We start from the raw sequence: 18,258 nt of genomic DNA, 5'->3' as shown, positions 1-18,258 counted from the left end.
TTGTGTTTGCAGACAGTGACTTGCCCTGAGCGGCGCTGCCACCACCGCAGGTGTGGACAGAAGAGGAAATGGCGGGACTTGTTTGCAGTTTGCTCCGGCGGAGAGGCAATGACATGAGTCACAGGAGGCCGCGTTGACTCTGGGCTCAGTGTGGAATTGTTTGCAGGGATTAAGCGAGGAAGTTGCAGGGAATGTGCCTGATGCTTTATAAATATACGTCTCCAGGCCTTGTCGGGACCTTCGCTGGTTGTACGCCTGGGCATGTCAGGCAGGCATTGGGTGGGCTCAACAAGTCCCTGCGATAGAGGGCTCATATTTGTTTGCTGATATCAGTGGGGGTTGTCTCCTCATTACACAGGGAATATTCACAATCCGATCGGGATTAATGGAGTCTGCCAGGGACGAGGGATCTGACAGGTTCCCTTGTCTTCCACCACGTGTGTATATGATAGGGGGCCACAGCAATGGTGGGAGTAGTAGTCATCAGACTGGAATATGGATATACAGGAACTAAAAATTTTTTTTCAAAAGTCGCTCACCCTCTTTATTAAAGAATGATTACTTAGTCGCCGCTGGAGTTCACCGAAAGTGCATTGTCCGACGATTATGCACTGTATTCACTAAGATCGCGTGCCCGATATCTTGCATGTTTCGCTTCCCTGCTCAGGTCCGCAGGAGTTCACCTTCTTCTTCCTGGTGCATGTAAGTGCATTGTCCGTGTATAAAGCGCCGTGGGGGGAGTCACTAAGATCCTGCGCCCGATATCCTGCATGTGTCACTTCCCCGCTCAGGTCCCTGGAGTTCACCTTCTTCTTCCTGGTGCATGTAAGTGCATTGTCTGTGTATAATGCGCTGTGCGGGGAGTCACTAAGATCGTGCCCTGATATCCTGCATGTGTCGCTTCCCCGCTCAGGTCCCCGGAGTTCAGCTTCTTCTTCCTGGTGCATGTAAGTACATTGTCCGTGTATAATGCGCTGTGCAGGGAGTCACTAAGATCCTGCGCCCGATATCCTGCATGTGTCGCTTCCCCGCTCAGGTCCCCTGAGTTCACCTTCTTCTTCCTGGTGCATGTAAGTGCATTGTCCGTGTATAATGCGCTGTGCGGGGAGTCACTAAGATCGTACGTCCGATATCCTGCATGTGTCGCTTCCCCGTTCAGGTCCCCGGAGTTCACCTTCTTCTTCCTGGTGCATGTAAGTGCATTGTCCGTGTATAATGCGCTGTGCGTGGAGTCACTAAGATCCTGCGCCCGATATCCTGCATGTGTTGCTTCCCCGCTCAGGTCCCCGGAGTTCACCTTCTTCTTCCTGGTGCATGTAAGTGCATTGTCCGTGTATAATGCGCTGTGCGGGGAGTCACTAAGATTGTGCCCCCGATATCCTGCATGTGTCGCTTCCCCGCTAAGGTCCCCGGAGTTCACCTTCTTCTTCCTGGTGCATGTAAGTGCATTGTCCGTGTATAATGCGCTGTGCGGGGAGTCACTAAGATCCTGCGCCCGATATCCTGCATGTGTCACTTCCCCGCTCAGGTCCCCGGAGTTCACCTTCTTCTTCCTGGTGCATGTAAGTGCATTGTCCATGTATAATGTGCTGTGCGGGGAGTCACTAAGATCCTGCGCCCGATTTCCTGCATGTGTCACTTCCCCGCTCAGGTCCCTGGAGTTCACCTTCTTCTTCCTGGTGCATGTAAGTGCATTGTCCGTGTATAATGCGCTGTGCGGGGAGTCACTAAGATCCTGCCCCGATATCCTGCATGTGCCGCTTCCCCGCTCAGGTCCCCGGAGTTCACCTTCTTCTTTCTGGTGCATGTAAGTGCATTGTACATGTATAATGCGCTGTGCGGGGAGTCACTAGGATCGTGCTCCCGATATCCTGCATGAGTCGCTTCCCTGCTCAGGTCCCCGGAGTTCACCTTCTTCTTCCCGGTGCATGTAAGTGCATTGTCCATGTATAATCCGCTGTGCGGGGAGTCACTAAGATCGTGCTCCCGATATTCTGCATGTGTCGCTTCCCTGCTCAGGTCCCCGGAGTTCACCTTCTTCTTCCTGGTGCATGTAAGTGCATTGTCCGTGTATAATGCGCTGTGAGGGGAATCACTAAGATCCTGCACCCGATATCCTGCATGTGTCTCTTCCCCGCTCAGGTCCCCGGAGTTCACCTTCTTTTTCCTGGTGCATGTAAGTGCATTGTCCGTGTATAATGCGCTGTGCGGGGAGTCACTAAGACCCTGCCCCCGATATCCTGCATGTGTCACTTCCCCGCTCAGGTCCCCGGAGTTCACCTTCTTCTTCCTGGTGCATGTAAGTGCATTGTCCATTTATAATGTGCTGTGCGGGGAGTCACTAAGACCCTGCCCCCGATATCCTGCATGTGTCACTTCCCCGCTCAGGTCCCCGGAGTTCACCTTCTTCTTCCTGGTGCATGTAAGTGCATTGTCCGTGTATAATGCGCTGTGCGGGGAGTCACTAAGATCCTGCCCCGATATCCTGCATGTGTCACTTCCCCGCTCAGGTCCCCGGAGTTCACCTTCTTCTTCCTGGTGCATGTAGGTGCATTGTCCGTGTATAATGCGCTGTGCGGGGAGTCACTAAGATCGTGCACCCGATATCCTGCATGTGTCGCTTCCCCACTCAGGTCCCCGGAGTTCACCTTCTTCTTCCTGGTGCATGTAAGTGCATTGTCCGTGTATAATGCGCTGTGCGGGGAGTCACTAAGTTCGTGCACCCGATATCCTGCATGTGTCGCTTCCCCGCTCAGGTCCCTGGAGTTCACCTTCTTCTTCCTGGTGCATGTAAGTGCATTGTCCGTGTATAATGCGCTGTGCGGGGAGTCACTAAGATCCTGCGCCCGATATCCTGCATGTGCCGCTTCCCCGCTCAGGTCCCCGGAGTTCACCTTCTTCTTTCTGGTGCATGTAAGTGCATTGTCCGTGTATAATGTGCTGTGCGGGGAGTCACTAGGATCGTGCTCCCGATATCCTGCATGAGTCGCTTCCCTGCTCAGGTCCCCGGAGTTCACCTTCTTCTTCCCGGTGCATGTAAGTGCATTGTCTGAGTATAATGCGCTGTGCGAGGAGTCACTAAGATCCTGCGTCTAATATCCTGCATGTGTCGCTTCCCCGCTCAGGTCCCTGGAGTTCACCTTCTTCTTCCTGGTGCATGTAAGTGCATTGTCTTGCGACACAATTTGAAAGGTAAATCCTGCCCTCAGTCCGAATTGGTCGGATTGTTCGACGGCCCGGCCCCCCTTTTATGTCACATGGAAGCAGCACAGCCTCACCACAATCCGATCACGTGCAACACAGTCCCAGCACAGACACCTGTTAAATACCTGTCCAAACTGTGCAATCCCAGAAAAAGGTGCAAAGTTCGACGAAAGTGCACAGCACAACCCAAATATCTCATTTTACCTGATTCTTGAAAAGATGTGTAGTAACCTGTATGGATACAAATGTATAACACCTTCTGATACAAGTCTACTCCGTATTAATGTCTGAGGTCTGTATTTCCTTACAGGTATGGGCTGGGGTCTGTATCACTTCATAGGGTCTGGTCCTTGAAGGGTATTAGTTTAGGGGTTCTGATCTGGTGTTTGTATATGTTCTGTATTTTGAATTCTGGTCTGGGGTCTGTCTTCGTTTAGAGGGTTGGATCTGGGGTCTATATATAGAGGGTCTATTATGGGGTCTGGATTTAGGAGGCTGGTCTGGGGTCTGTATTAGTTAAGGGGATCTGTTCTGGGTAGTGTATTAATTTAGGTGACTGGTCTGGGTCATATGTGCATGGTATATACGTGTATGGTATATGGTATGTATGTGTATGGTATGTGTGTACATGTTTGTGGTATATATACTTGTATGGTATATATACGTGTATGGTATATATGTGTATGATATATAAATGTATATGGTATGTATAGTACATTATATAATGTGTGATGTCTTCTTACTCTGTCCCTTAGATCGTATCTCTAAACATCTCTGCATCATCACTAACATCAAGGAAGAGGCCGTACAGATCGGGTTCCGGCTTCACGAACACCTTAAATCCCATGTCAAGGTAAACAAGTCCTTCCAATAACTGGACCAACAAGGTTCTGGATTATTGGACTCCCTGGACCCTGCTCCTCACCAGCCACCATGTGATCGTTCCATGTTGTACCGGTCCTTACACACTGACAATGGGGTGTTATCAGTCCTTACACACTGACAATGGGGTGTTATCAGTCCTTACACACTGACAATGAGGTGTTACCAGTCCTTACACACTGACAATGGGGTGTTATCAGTCCTTACACACTGACAATGGGGTGTTAGCAGTCCATACACACTGACAATGGGGTGTTATCAGTCCTTACACACTGACAATGGGGTGTTATCAGTCCTTACACACTGACAATGGGGTGTTAGCAGTCCTTACACACTGACAATGGGGTGTTAGCAGTCCTTACACACTGACAATGGGGTGTTATCAGTCCTTACACACTGACAATGGGGTGTTATCAGTCCTTACACACTGACAATGGGGTGTTAGCAGTCCTTACACACTGACAATGGGGTGTTAGCAGTCCTTACACACTGACAATGGGGTGTTAGCAGTCCATACACACTGACAATGGGGTGTTATCAGTCCTTACACACTGACAATGGGGTGTTAGCAGTCCTTACACACTGACAATGGGGTGTTAGCAGTCCTTACACACTGACAATGGGGTGTTATCAGTCCATACACACTGACAATGGGGTGTTAGCAGTCCATACACACTGACAATGGGGTGTTATCAGTCCATACATACTGACAATGGGGTGTTACCAGTCCTTACACACTGACAATGGGGTGTTACCAGTCCTTACACACTGACAATGGGGTGTTATCAGTCCATACACACTGACAATGGGGTGTTAGCGGTCCATACACACTGACAATGGGGTGTTAGTGGTCCATACACACTGACAATGGGGTGTTACCAGTCCATACACACTGACAATGGGGTGTTACCAGTCCATACACACTGACACTGGGGTGTTACCAGTCCATACACACTGACACTGGGGTGTTACCAGTCCATACACACTGACACTGGGCTGTTACCAGTCCATACACACTGACACTGGGCTGTTACCAGTCCATACACACTGACACTGGGGTGTTACCAGTCCATACACACTGACAATGGGGTGTTACCAGTCCATACACACTGACACTGGGCTGTTACCAGTCCATACACACTGATACTGGGCTGTTACCAGTCCATACACACTGACACTGGGCTGTTACCAGTCCATACACACTGACACTGGGGTGTTACCAGTCCATACACACTGACAATGGGGTGTTACCAGTCCATACACACTGATACTGGGCTGTTACCAGTCCATACACACTGACACTGGGGTGTTACCAGTCCATACACACTGACACTGGGCTGTTACCAGTCCATACACACTGATACTGGGCTGTTACCAGTCCATACACACTGACACTGGGCTGTTACCAGTCCATACACACTGATACTGGGCTGTTACCAGTCCATACACACTGACACTGGGCTGTTACCAGTCCATACACACTGACAATGGGGTGTTACCAGTCCTTACACACTGACAATGGGGTGTTACCAGTCCATACACACTGACACTGGGCTGTTACCAGTCCATACACACTGACACTGGGCTGTTACCAGTCCATACACACTGACAATGGGGTGTTACCAGTCCATACACACTGACAATGGGGTGTTAGCAGTCCATACACACTGACAATGGGGTGTTACCAGTCCATACACACTGATACTGGGCTGTTACCAGTCCATACACACTGACACTGGGCTGTTACCAGTCCATACACACTGACAATGGGCTGTTACCAGTCCATACACACTGACAATGGGGTGTTACCAGTCCATACACACTGACAATGGGGTGTTACCAGTCCATACACACTGACAATGGGGTGTTACCAGTCCATACACACTGACAATGGGGTGTTATCAGTCCATACACACTGACAATGGGGTGTTAGCAGTCCATACATACTGACAATGGGGTGTTACTAGTCCATACACACTGACACTGGGCTGTTACCAGTCCTTACACAGTGACAATGGGGTGTTACCAGTCCATACACAGTGACAATGGGGTGTTACCAGTCCATACACAGTGACACTGGGGTGTGGAGGGTTTACACCCTGCTCCCTGAATGTCTACTACATCTGATACTGAGAGGAGAGGCTACGGAGAGCCTGGAGCACAGCAGTGTGAGGACGCTGCACTGGGAGAAGCTACAATCCTGGAATATAATCCATATTTCCCTGTTCTGGGATTCATGATATACCAGCTCAGTGCAGAGAACTTCAGATCCTAAGATATTAAGCTTTGTAATGTGTCATCTCCTGCTTGTTGATGGTTTCCATGTGTCTCCAGGCTGTCAGGTCATGTCGGTGCTTCATCAATAGTCGCTGACAGATCTATAGTCACAGATCAGAACCTAATTATTTCCCTGATTGATGATGTGTTCAGACAATACATGTAGAAAGGGGCGCGGCTTAACAATCCCTGCTCTGCGAGACGGCGCTAAGCCGCAGCTCCTGCATGGCTACATAACTCATTGCCATTCAGGAGCTTGGTAAAGCAAAGCGACGATACCCCTGTGGGCTGCTCTGGTCCCACTAGTTGCATCACTGCACACCCCAAAGTTTATGGGATTTTTGTTTTTGGAAATGTTAAAAATGTTAAGATACAAATTAAAACTCATTGGGGGTCATTTACTAAGGGCCCGATTCGCGGTTTCCCGTCGTGTTACCCGAATATTTCCGATTTGCGCCGATTTTCCCTGTATTGCCTCCGGATTTTGGCGCTCGTGATCGGATTGTGGCGCATCAGCGCCGGCATGCGCGCAACGGAAATGGGGGGGGGGGCGTGGCCGATCGAAAACCCAACGTATTCGGAAAAAACGCTGCATTTAAAAACAAAAATGTGTCACGGAGCTTGCACTTACCTTCACTCAGCCCGGCTCGGTGAACTCCAGCGCATTCCGATGCTCTTCAGCGCAGCAGCGACATCTGGTGGACGGCGGAGGAACTGCCTTAGTGAATCCCGGCCGGACCCGAATCCACCGCAGAGAAGGCGCCGATGGATCACGAATGGGCCAGGTAAGTAAATCTGCCCCATTATATTCTTTGTGGGGGCGCTTGAAAATCTTATAAGACCCTTATTTTTGGTTTTAGTACACAAAGCCCTATCTAAGGGTCAAAGAGGCCCTCATACCTCAGGTGACGTGGAATAGTATAGCATCTGGACCTAATGAGATAATGGGAATAGAATAAATGGGTGGGTCCTAGACCCATGTACTGGCACCACACACTGTGCTTTACATATCATAAGAGCAGAAGGAGAGATGTGTATTAGGAAGGCTGTAGCTAATATTGGCTGCATTCACTTCTCCTCGTGGGTGGAGTCACCTTAGGACATCCTCTGAGGAGGCAGGAAAAAGAGAATTCTCTAGAAGGGAAGAGAGAACACAACAATAGTGAGTCTTAAGAGAGTCTCATTAGAGGATCATCTTCCTTAGGTTAGGATTACTCTCTTTTCATGTAAGAATTGTGCCTATTTTGCTTGCTAGTTTCCCCAATACTACAATCCTTTAATATTTGGTGCTCTACTTTTTTCTGGCACAATTGAACATAATGGGGCACATTTACTTACCTGGTCCAGTCGCGATCCCGCGGCGTGTTGTTTGACGCTGATTCGGGTTCTGCCGGGATTCACTAAGGTCGTGCGCTCGATATCCACCAGGTGTCGCTGCTGCGCTGAGGTCCGCCGGAGTTCACCTTCTTCTTCGCTGCATGTAAGTGCTTGTTCTTGCGACACAAATTCCGCGGTTTTTCCGAATCCGTTGGGTTTGCACGACGGCCACGCCCCCGATTTCTATCGTGTGAAAGCCGCCGCCGATGTGCCAAAATCCGATCGCGTGCGCCAAAATCCCGGGGCAATTCAGCGCAAATCAGAAATTGTCGGGAAACCCGACGAAAGTGCGGCCGCGGAGCCCTTACTAAATGAGCCCCATTTTCTAGTCTCCACCACTCCTGAGAAATCTTTGCTGTTAGTTTTGAAACTCAATATGCTAATTAGACTCTCTACTGTCAGGTGGGCGGGGTCATTTATCTGCGTCAGTCCACCACCACCCACTTGACAGTATAGATTGCTAAAACTAATGTGACTTATCGCTTGGGAACGATGAGAACTAAAGAAGAAAATTACAATGGTGCCGGAATCAGCGGAGGATGCACAGAGTTGGAGTTGGTGGAGGAAGTTAGAAGTCCTCTTTATAAGGAGATGTGACTAATGAAACAGATTCTATGGGTCAAAGGAAACAGAAATCAGGATTGAAGCCAGAGGCAGGGAGACCAGCACATAAGTGGAACCCAGCATTATTGGTTACATTCACACTCCTCCCTGGTGGTCGTTTCCAAAGTTTTCCAAGAAGTTGTCACCAATGCCCCTTCCTCTTCCACAAAGTACGTGGTGGCCCCTAAAAAGAGACTGGATTGCAAATACATATCCAATTTGTCTTTGTTTTTGTATTTTACCACTGAGCCTTTGAAGAGGGTGGGGTGGAGGGGAATAACCTAGTGACAGGGTCCTAAGTGTCAGCTCATCACCTTGACAAGTGTTTCCTGTTGGGAGCAGACACAATGGCCGCCCCCCGGTCTCCACCTCCCATGATGCCTCTGGCGGGGGAGTGATTGACATCCTAAGCCCCTCGACATGCCGGATCCTTAATCTTTTCCTAATATTTCCTCCGCTCTCACGTACACCCGCTATTTGTTTTTCGATAATTACGACAACGGCGCCAATTATGTGCAGACAGCGATTGGAGTGACGGCGAAACCTCCACCGCGAGGGCGACAACATCATCTGTCTTCTGCCATATTTTTGAACATTAGAAAAGCTACTACAGGAAGACGTGCGAATCACAGGTATGGGGGACACATGTGATGACCCCATATAGACAACTATGACCTAACCTAACAACCCCCCCAAAAAAGTTAACACCTTGATGTTGTTGAAAATACCATTAAATAATACCATAGTAAGGTCACTTATTTTTGCAACTCAGGAATCTGAAAAAGCTGGGTGACTATCCCTGTGAAAACTATAATGTTGACTATCACATAGGGGCAGTATTATAGCAGTTATATTCCTGTACATAGGGGACAGTATTATAGTAGTTATATTCTTGTACATAGTGGGCAGTATTATAGTAGTTATATTCCTGTACATAGGGGGCAGTATTATAGTAGTTATATTCTTGTACATAGTGGGCAGTATTATAGTAGTTATATTCTTGTACATAGGGGGGCAGTATTATAGTAGTTATATTCTTGTACATAGGGGGCAGTATTATAGTAGTTATATTCTTGTACATAGGGGGCAGTATTATAGCAGTTATATTCCTGTACATAGGGGGCAGTATTATAGTAGTTATATTCCTGTACATAGGGGGCAGTATTATAGTAGTTATAGTCTTGTACATAGGGGGCAGTATTATAGTAGTTATATTCTTGTACATAGGGGGCAGTATTATAGCAGTTATATTCCTGTACATAGGGGGCAGTATTATAGTAGTTATATTCCTGTACATAGGGGGCAGTATTATAGTAGTTATATTGTTGTACATAGGGGACAGTATTATAGTAGTTATATTCTTGTACATAGGGGGCAGTATTATAGTAGTTATATTCTTGTACATAGGGGGCAGTATTATAGTAGTTATATTCCTGTATATAGGGGGCAGTATTATAGTAGTTATATTCTTGTACATAGGGGGCAGTATTATAGTAGTTATATTCCTGTATATAGGGGGCAGTATTATAGTAGTTATATTCTTGTACATAGGGGGCAGTATTATAGTAGTTATATTCTTGTACATAGGGGGCAGTATTATAGTAGTTATATTCCTGTATATAGGGGGCAGTATTATAGTAGTTATATTCTTGTACATAGGGGGCAGTATTATAGTAGTTATATTCCTGTATATAGGGGGCAGTATTATAGTAGTTATATTCTTGTACATAGGGGGCAGTATTATAGTAGTTATATTCTTGTACATAGGGGGCAGTATTATAGTAGTTATATTCCTGTACATAGGGGGCAGTATTATAGTAGTTATATTCTTGTACATAGGGGGCAGTATTATAGTAGTTATATTCTTGTACATAGGGGGCAGTATAATAGTAGTTATATTCTTGTACATAGGGGGCAGTATTATAGTAGTTATATTCCTGTACATAGGGAGTAGTATTATAGTAGTTATATTCTTGTACATAGTGGGCAGTATTATAGCAGTTATATTCCTGTACATAGGGGGCAGTATTATAGTAGTTATATTCCTGTACATAGGGGGCAGTATTATAGTAGTTATATTGTTGTACATAGGGGACAGTATTATAGTAGTTATATTCCTGTACATAGGGGGCAGTATTATAGTAGTTATATTCTTGTACATAGGGGGCAGTATTATAGTAGTTATATTCCTGTATATAGGGGGCAGTATTATAGTAGTTATATTCTTGTACATAGGGGGCAGTATTATAGTAGTTATATTCCTGTATATAGGGGGCAGTATTATAGTAGTTATATTCTTGCACATAGGGGGCAGTATTATAGTAGTTATATTCTTGTACATAGGGGGCAGTATTATAGTAGTTATATTCTTGTACATAGGGGGCAGTATTATAGTAGTTATATTCTTGTACATAGGGGGCAGTATTATAGTAGTTATATTCCTGTACATAGGGAGCAGTATTATAGTAGTTATATTCTTGTACATAGGGGGCAGTATTATAGTAGTTATACTCTTGTACATAGGGGGGAGTATTATAGTAGTTATATTCTTGTACATAGGGAGCAGTATTATAGCAGTTATATTCCTGTACATAGGGGCAGTATTATAGTAGTTGTACTCTTGTACATAGGCGGGAGTATTATAGTAGTTATATTCTTGTACATAGGGGGCAGTATTTTAGTAGTTATATTCTTGTACATAGGGGGCAGTATTATAGTAGTTATATTTCTGTACATAGGGGCAGTATTATAGTAGTTATATTCCTGTACATAGGGGGCAGTATTATAGCAGTTATATTCCTGTACATAGGGGCAGTATTATAGTAGTTATATTCTTGTACATAGGGGGCAGTATTATAGTAGTTATATTCCTGTATATAGGGGGCAGTATTATAGTAGTTATATATTGTACGTAGGGGGCAGTATTATAGTAGTTATATTCTTGTACATAGGGAGCAGTATTATAGTAGTTATATTCTTGTACATAGGGGGCAGTATTATAGTAGTTATACTCTTGTACATAGGGGGGAGTATTATAGTAGTTATATTCTTGTACATAGGGAGCAGTATTATAGCAGTTATATTCCTGTACATAGGGGCAGTATTATAGTAGTTATATTCTTGTACATAGGGGGCAGTATTATAGTAGTTATATTCTTGTACATAGGGGGCAGTATTATAGTAGTTATACTCTTGTACATAGGGGGGAGTATTATAGTAGTTATATTCTTGTACATAGGGAGCAGTATTATAGTAGTTATATTCTTGTACATGGGGGGCAGTATTATAGTAGTTATACTCTTGTACATAGGGGGGAGTATTATAGTAGTTATATTCTTGTACATAGGGGGCAGTATTATAGTAGTTATATTTCTGTACATAGGGGCAGTATTATAGTAGTTATATTCTTGTACATAGGGGGCAGTATTATAGTAGTTATATTCTTGTACATAGGGGGCAGTATTATAGTAGTTATACTCTTGTACATAGGGGGGAGTATTATAGTAGTTATATTCTTGTACATAGGGGGCAGTATTATAGTAGTTATACTCTTGTACATAGGGGGGAGTATTATAGTAGTTATATTCTTGTACATAGGGGGGAGTATTATAGTAGTTATATTCTTGTACATAGGGGGCAGTATTATAGTAGTTATATTTCTGTACATAGGGGCAGTATTATAGTAGTTATATTCCTGTACATAGGGGGCAGTATTATAGCAGTTATATTCCTGTACATAGGGGCAGTATTATAGTAGTTATATTCTTGTACATAGGGGGCAGTATTATAGTAGTTATATTCCTGTATATAGGGGGCAGTATTATAGTAGTTATATATTGTACGTAGGGGGCAGTATTATAGTAGTTATATTCTTGTACATAGGGAGCAGTATTATAGTAGTTATATTCTTGTACATAGGGGGCAGTATTATAGTAGTTATATTCTTGTACATAGGGGGCAGTATTATAGTAGTTATATTCTTGTACATAGGGGGCAGTATTATAGTAGTTATATTCTTGTACATAGGGGGCAGTATTATAGTAGTTATATTCTTGTACATAGGGGGCAGTATTATAGTAGTTATATTCTTGTACATAGGGGACAGTATTATAGTAGTTATATTCTTGTACATAGGGGCAGTATTATAGTAGTTATACTCTTGTACATAGTGGGCAATATTATAGTAGTTATATTCCTGTACATAGGGGGCAGTATTATAGTAGTTATACTCTTGTACATAGGAGGCAGTATTATAGTAGTTATATTCTTGTACATAGGAGCAGTATTATAGTAGTTATATATTGTACGTAGGGGGCAGTATTATAGTAGTTATATTCTTGTACATAGGGAGCAGTATTATAGTAGTTATATTCTTGTACATAGGGGGCAGTATTATAGTAGTTATATTCCTGTACATAGGGGGCAGTATTATAGTAGTTATATTCCTGTACATAGGGGCAGTATTATAGTAGTTATATTCTTGTACATAGGGGGCAGTATTATAGTAGTTATATTCTTGTACATAGGGGCAGTATTATAGTAGTTATATTCTTGTACATAGGGGGCAGTATTATAGTAGTTATATTCTTGTACATAGGGGGCAGTATTATAGTAGTTATATTCTTGTACATAGGGGGCAGTATTATAGTAGTTATATTCTTGTACATAGGGGGCAGTATTATAGCAGTTATATTCCTGTACATAGGGGGCAGTATTATAGTAGTTATATTCTTGTACATAGGGGGCAGTATTATAGTAGTTATATTCCTGTACATAGAGGGCAGTATTATAGTAGTTATACATGGTTACATAAATACACTCTTCTCTTCTGAATAAAGTTTTCTGCTAGTTAGTAACTTCTCTCCTGATGCTCCTGTAGACATTGATATTGAGTGGGAGGATGACGCCAGTGGTTGTGGATGCTGCGCTATACATCATGCTGGAGATGTACAGTAGCTGTCAGTGGTCCTGGGATGGATGAATTACCTGTCAGGGATATTTCTGGCTTCCTGATCTGGGTCACTGCATGTCCTCTCCTCTCTTGTATGAATATTCAGTGATTAAGTATACACCCCCCCCCCTGATGTCTGCGCTGCAGCTGATATTGTGTCTGACACCTCGGTGATCTCCAGCTGATTCTCTTTTATCAAGGTCATCTCTGTAGAGTCTGGATTTATGGCCGCGGGGCCCAGGTGTGAGGATACGGTTTTATGTAACCTATATTGTATAGTTCTGCAACTTTCTAATAGACTTTGGGCCTCATTTATTATGGTTTTTGCACTGACTTTGTACTGAAAGTGTAAACTGCTTATGTATCTATGAAGTGTTTTGCGCCACTTTTATGTCGCGGCTGCACTATGACCGACGCGCCATACAATTTTGCACATGAAGGGGCGTCCGGTGCAGACTCAGACTATGTGCCACATTTATTACTGTGACTTTACAGAATTGTGGCACATGCCCCATGTTAAAGGTGCACCAAAAAAAAGTTGGTGCACACTTCCCGAGCAGTGCAGGGTACGCCAGATTCATGGAGAACTTGCGCCAATTTGGATGAATCTGGCGCCCCCTGCACACTACACAAGCAAACTGCACATAGTATAGAGTGTACTACTACTGACTGATAAATGTGGCTCATTGGGGCTCATTTACTTACCCGGTCCAATCACGATCCCGCGGCGCCTTCTCCAGCGTTGATTCGGAGCTTGCAGGGATTCACTAAAGTCGTGCGTCCAATATCCAGTAGGCAATTCGGAGAATACGGTCTATATTTGGGAAACCCAAAGAAAATGCGCGATTCGGACCCTTAGTAAATGAGCCCCTATGGGGCACATTTACTTACCCGGTCCATTCGCGTTCTCGAACGAGCGTTCGGGTCTTCCGGCGATTCATGAAGGTCCTGCGCCCGATGTCCACCAGGTGTCGCTGCTGTGCCGAGGTCCGCCAAGTTGCGTCGGAGTTCACTGATCTCTTCCTGGTGCATGTGAGTATGGCCCGTGCGACCAATTTTTTGTTTTAAATGCGGTGGTTTTTCCAAATCCGTCGGGTTTTCGTTCAGCCACGCCCCCCCGATTTCCGTCGCGTGCATGCCAGCCAATGCGCCAAAAACCCGGGGCAATTCAGGGAAAATCTGCGCAAATCGGACATATACGGGTAACACGTCGGGAAAACGCGAATCGGCCCCTTAGTAAATGATCCCCACTGTGTTCAAAGTCCATAATGTTTGTTTATAGTGACAATGAATGGAAAAGTCTCTGCAGTCATTATGATTTTCACAGCTGAGGGTTTGCTACAGTGTGTGAGCAACCAGTACATTTTTTTTTTGTTCTTGCAGAATGTGAAGGCGATTTCTTCATCCATGTGCAAAACCGTCCAGGACGTGCAGAACATACATCAGGGACAGTGCTACAACTATGTGTGTATAAATGTGAGTACTACAGGGCGGGTTTATTAATCCTGTCTTACAGACAGTGAAGCAGAAGCCCCAGGTCTATCACAGGACTTTGCATTGCATTGTCTGGTCTGAGCTTACACCTCCCTGGCATAGATTGCAACCCAAATTCGGAAATTCGGGCATTTATTGCCGCATCTTACAGCGATTATCCAATGAAGCAGTAATTGTACATTGAGCTAGTGAAATATTAATTTATTATTCTCTGCTCCTTATTCCATATTCCTTGATTCCCTATCGCTCAACTTCCTCTTTATAACAGGAAACACAAGGTAAGGCAGCTCAGCCAATCACTGTGTGGAGCAGTTACCTGCCTTAGATATTGATTGGATGAGCAGCTCCTCCCACTGCTTCCTGCTGTGTCATAAGACCCTCAGGAATTGGAGTGTCATGTTTTCTGATTGGCTGAGCAGTCCCTCCTACTGCTTCCTGTTGTTTCATGAGATGCCCAGGAAGTTGAGTGTGATGATATCTGATTGGCCTAGCAATACCTCCTACTGCTTCCTGTTATGACAGGAAATTCCCAGGAAGTTGAGTGTGGTGATATCTGATTGGCCTAACAGTCCCTGCTAGTGATTCCTGTTGTGTCATTAGACACCCAGGAACAGGAGTGTGGGGGCATCTGATTGGCTGAGCAGTACCTCCTAGTTTATTCTGTTACATTAGAGGATGCCCAGGAAGTCCAGTCTGTGACATCTAATTGGCTGAGCAGTCCATCCTAGTACTTCCTGTTGTTTCAGAGGACGCCCAGGAAGTTGAGTGTGATAATATTTGATTGGCTGAGCAGTCTCTCCTAGTACTTCCTCTTGTGTCAGGAAACATCCTGGAGTGTAATGATATCTGATTGGCTGAGCAGTCTCTCCTATTACTTCCTGTTGTTTCAGGAAGCATCCAGGAAGTTGAGTGTTGTGACATCTTATTGGCCTAGCACTCCCTGCTTTACCCTGATTCCAATTAAGACAATTTCAGTTCTTATTAATTATGTATTTCAGACATCATTAAAGGACACCTGTCATCAGGTCTGTGTCACTTGTCCTGTCACCTCTACCTGTTGGAGCAGCTCACAAGGATCCATCCCAGCCTTTATCTAGTTATTTCATACATTATTCATTGTAAAATCATCTATTCTTTATTATGTAAATGAGGCTGGTCACATGGTCAGAGGCAGTGATGTCACCTCTGTTCCCCCTCCCCTCTCCTCCCCCTGCTCATGTCTGTGTGTAATGTATAGTAAAGCATTGCTGGTGTGTGTGCTGCATCTGCTGACATGCTGCATCCTCCTAATATACAGGTGAGAGACACAGACATCAGCTACACATGAATCTGACATGTTCTGCTGTAACATGGCTGCCTGGAGCTGCTGTATCTCTCCTAAACACACACACACATGCACACACAGGCTGCAGGGGGCGTGGCCACCAGCACCAGGAAGCACATCATTATACAGCCTCACATCATTATACAGCCTCACATCATTATACAGGCTGTCAGTCATGCACTGGGGGTGTGGCTGTGCCTCCCACTCATGAATAGAGTGGACAGCTTGAATATGCTAATGCTTCATTGGACATTTCACAGGTCATTTGCATACAGCTTTAGGACCTCATTGCTTATGTTTACAGGCATGTAGAGGGACAATGAAGGGATAGAGACAATGCTCTCTAATGGCAGTTTATGAAAATATATTTAGTTTAGGGGGGTATTTTGCATGACGGGTTCTCTTTAAGGTTGGTCGTTTACTGCAAATTCACTTTCACTGCATTGGTGGAACACAGAGAGTTCCTTTAATTTCCGAGCGCCAAGCGCGCCTTTATTTTCATCTGTCTTAATTGTTCCTTTTATCTATCACTATTAGGTTAAGGATTGTGATTTGGAAGAATCTCGTAAACTGATGGATTTACTACAGGCCGCTCATGTTGGTGCCTACTATCCGTCTGTAGTCGTGTCAGTAAGTAGCCGTAAGGCCACCAAGAAATCCATGTTTGTGTCTTTTATATTGAGATAATGAGAATGATGAGGAGTCTTCAACTACAACCTCCCACATTCAATATCAACTTAAAATTCTCATTGGGATACAATTGTATCTGACTACATTTTAAAGGGAAATTCCATTTCTATGTTATGAATGATAAAGCATAAAGCAGGATCCAGTATACAAGTCCGCACTATACGTTAGATTAGAGGGGTCACTAGATGTTGGGGCGCATGTTTTAGCAGCTGTTCCATACCTGATCCTGTGTGTGATGGTCCCATTCACCTTAGAGAATTTTTAACATGTGATGATCCCAATGCATAGAACCTATCGACAAGTCTCCTAATGGCAGTGCTGTGGTGATATAGGAGACATGATGGCCACTTCTGTCCTCAGCTGCCGGCAGCTGGTTTACCTGCTGAGAGACCCCACATGGGGCCATAGAGACTCTTCATGATGTATCTACACCCGGAGCCATGCGAGAATAGTGATAACACCTTACCAGGAGGTAGTCTGGTGTAGAGGTCCATTGTGATGAGGTACTGGGGATGTGGACCCTCTAATCCGTCGTATCGATGGCACTAGGGTTCCATTAGTTGTTACCTTTACATGTATTTTAAACCTATAATATTATAATGTAGGGACCTATAACTTACCTTGGTGGCCACAAACCAGTGAAACAATTTTTCTTTTTTAATGTATATGCAAATCAGCATGCAAATGCACTGGGGGCAGGGCCTGATTTCCTCCTAACAGCATCAAGTGCTCTTGGTCTCCTCTAAAGCCTATGGTGCACTGAACCTCATGACCGTGCTTATGGTGCACCGAACCTCATGACCGTGCTTATGGTGCACCGAACCTCATGACCATGCCTCTGGTGCACCGAACCTCATGACCATGCCTCTGGTGCACCGAACATCATGACCGTTCCTATGGTGCACCGAACCTCATGACCGCACCTATGGTGCACCGAACCTCATGACCGCGCCTATGGTGCACCGAACCTCATGACCGTGCTTATGGTGCACCGAACCTCATGACCATGCCTCTGGTGCACCAAACCTCATGACCATGCCTCTGGTGCACCGAACCTCATGACCGTGCTTATGGTGCACCGAGCCTCATGACCGTGCTTATGGTGCACCGAACCTCATGACCGTGCTTATGGTGCACCGAACCTCATGACCGTGCTTATGGTGCACCGAACCTCATGACCATGCCTCTGGTGCACCGAACCTCATGACCATGCCTCTGGTGCACCGAACCTCATGACCGTTCCTATGGTGCACCGAACCTCATGACCGCGCCTATGGTGCACCGAACCTCATGACCACACCCATGATGCCTTGATCTTTTCAATGATGGACAGAGGGTGTTGACTTTGGATTACTACATTTAGGAGCCTTCATGTTTTATATAATTTCAACGGGAAATGTGTAATACATAGATTCACCTGTGGTGGTGCTACATGGGAATTTATAACTTGTAACTG

General features: G+C 45.1%; 1 protein-coding gene across 4 annotated transcripts in view; it reads left to right on the top strand.

The window, feature by feature from the left end:
* The window catches only part of CRPPA (CDP-L-ribitol pyrophosphorylase A), a 158,804-nt gene that overhangs the window by 55,411 nt on the left and 85,135 nt on the right, over window positions 1–18,258 (top strand). For all 4 annotated transcript variants that reach the window (XM_072154394.1, XM_072154393.1, XM_072154392.1 and 1 more), the window contains 3 exons: window positions 3,960–4,057; window positions 14,678–14,770; window positions 16,650–16,742. In XM_072154394.1, coding sequence (XP_072010495.1) covers window positions 3,960–4,057; window positions 14,678–14,770; window positions 16,650–16,742 — 284 coding nt within the window. The remainder of the gene's footprint in view (window positions 1–3,959; window positions 4,058–14,677; window positions 14,771–16,649; window positions 16,743–18,258) is intronic.

Source organism: Engystomops pustulosus, chromosome 5, assembly GCF_040894005.1.
Source record: "Engystomops pustulosus chromosome 5, aEngPut4.maternal, whole genome shotgun sequence".
Taxonomy (NCBI): domain Eukaryota; kingdom Metazoa; phylum Chordata; class Amphibia; order Anura; family Leptodactylidae; genus Engystomops; species Engystomops pustulosus.
The sequence above is the reverse complement of the archived record's forward strand: the minus strand, read 5'-3'. Positions and strand labels throughout refer to the sequence as shown.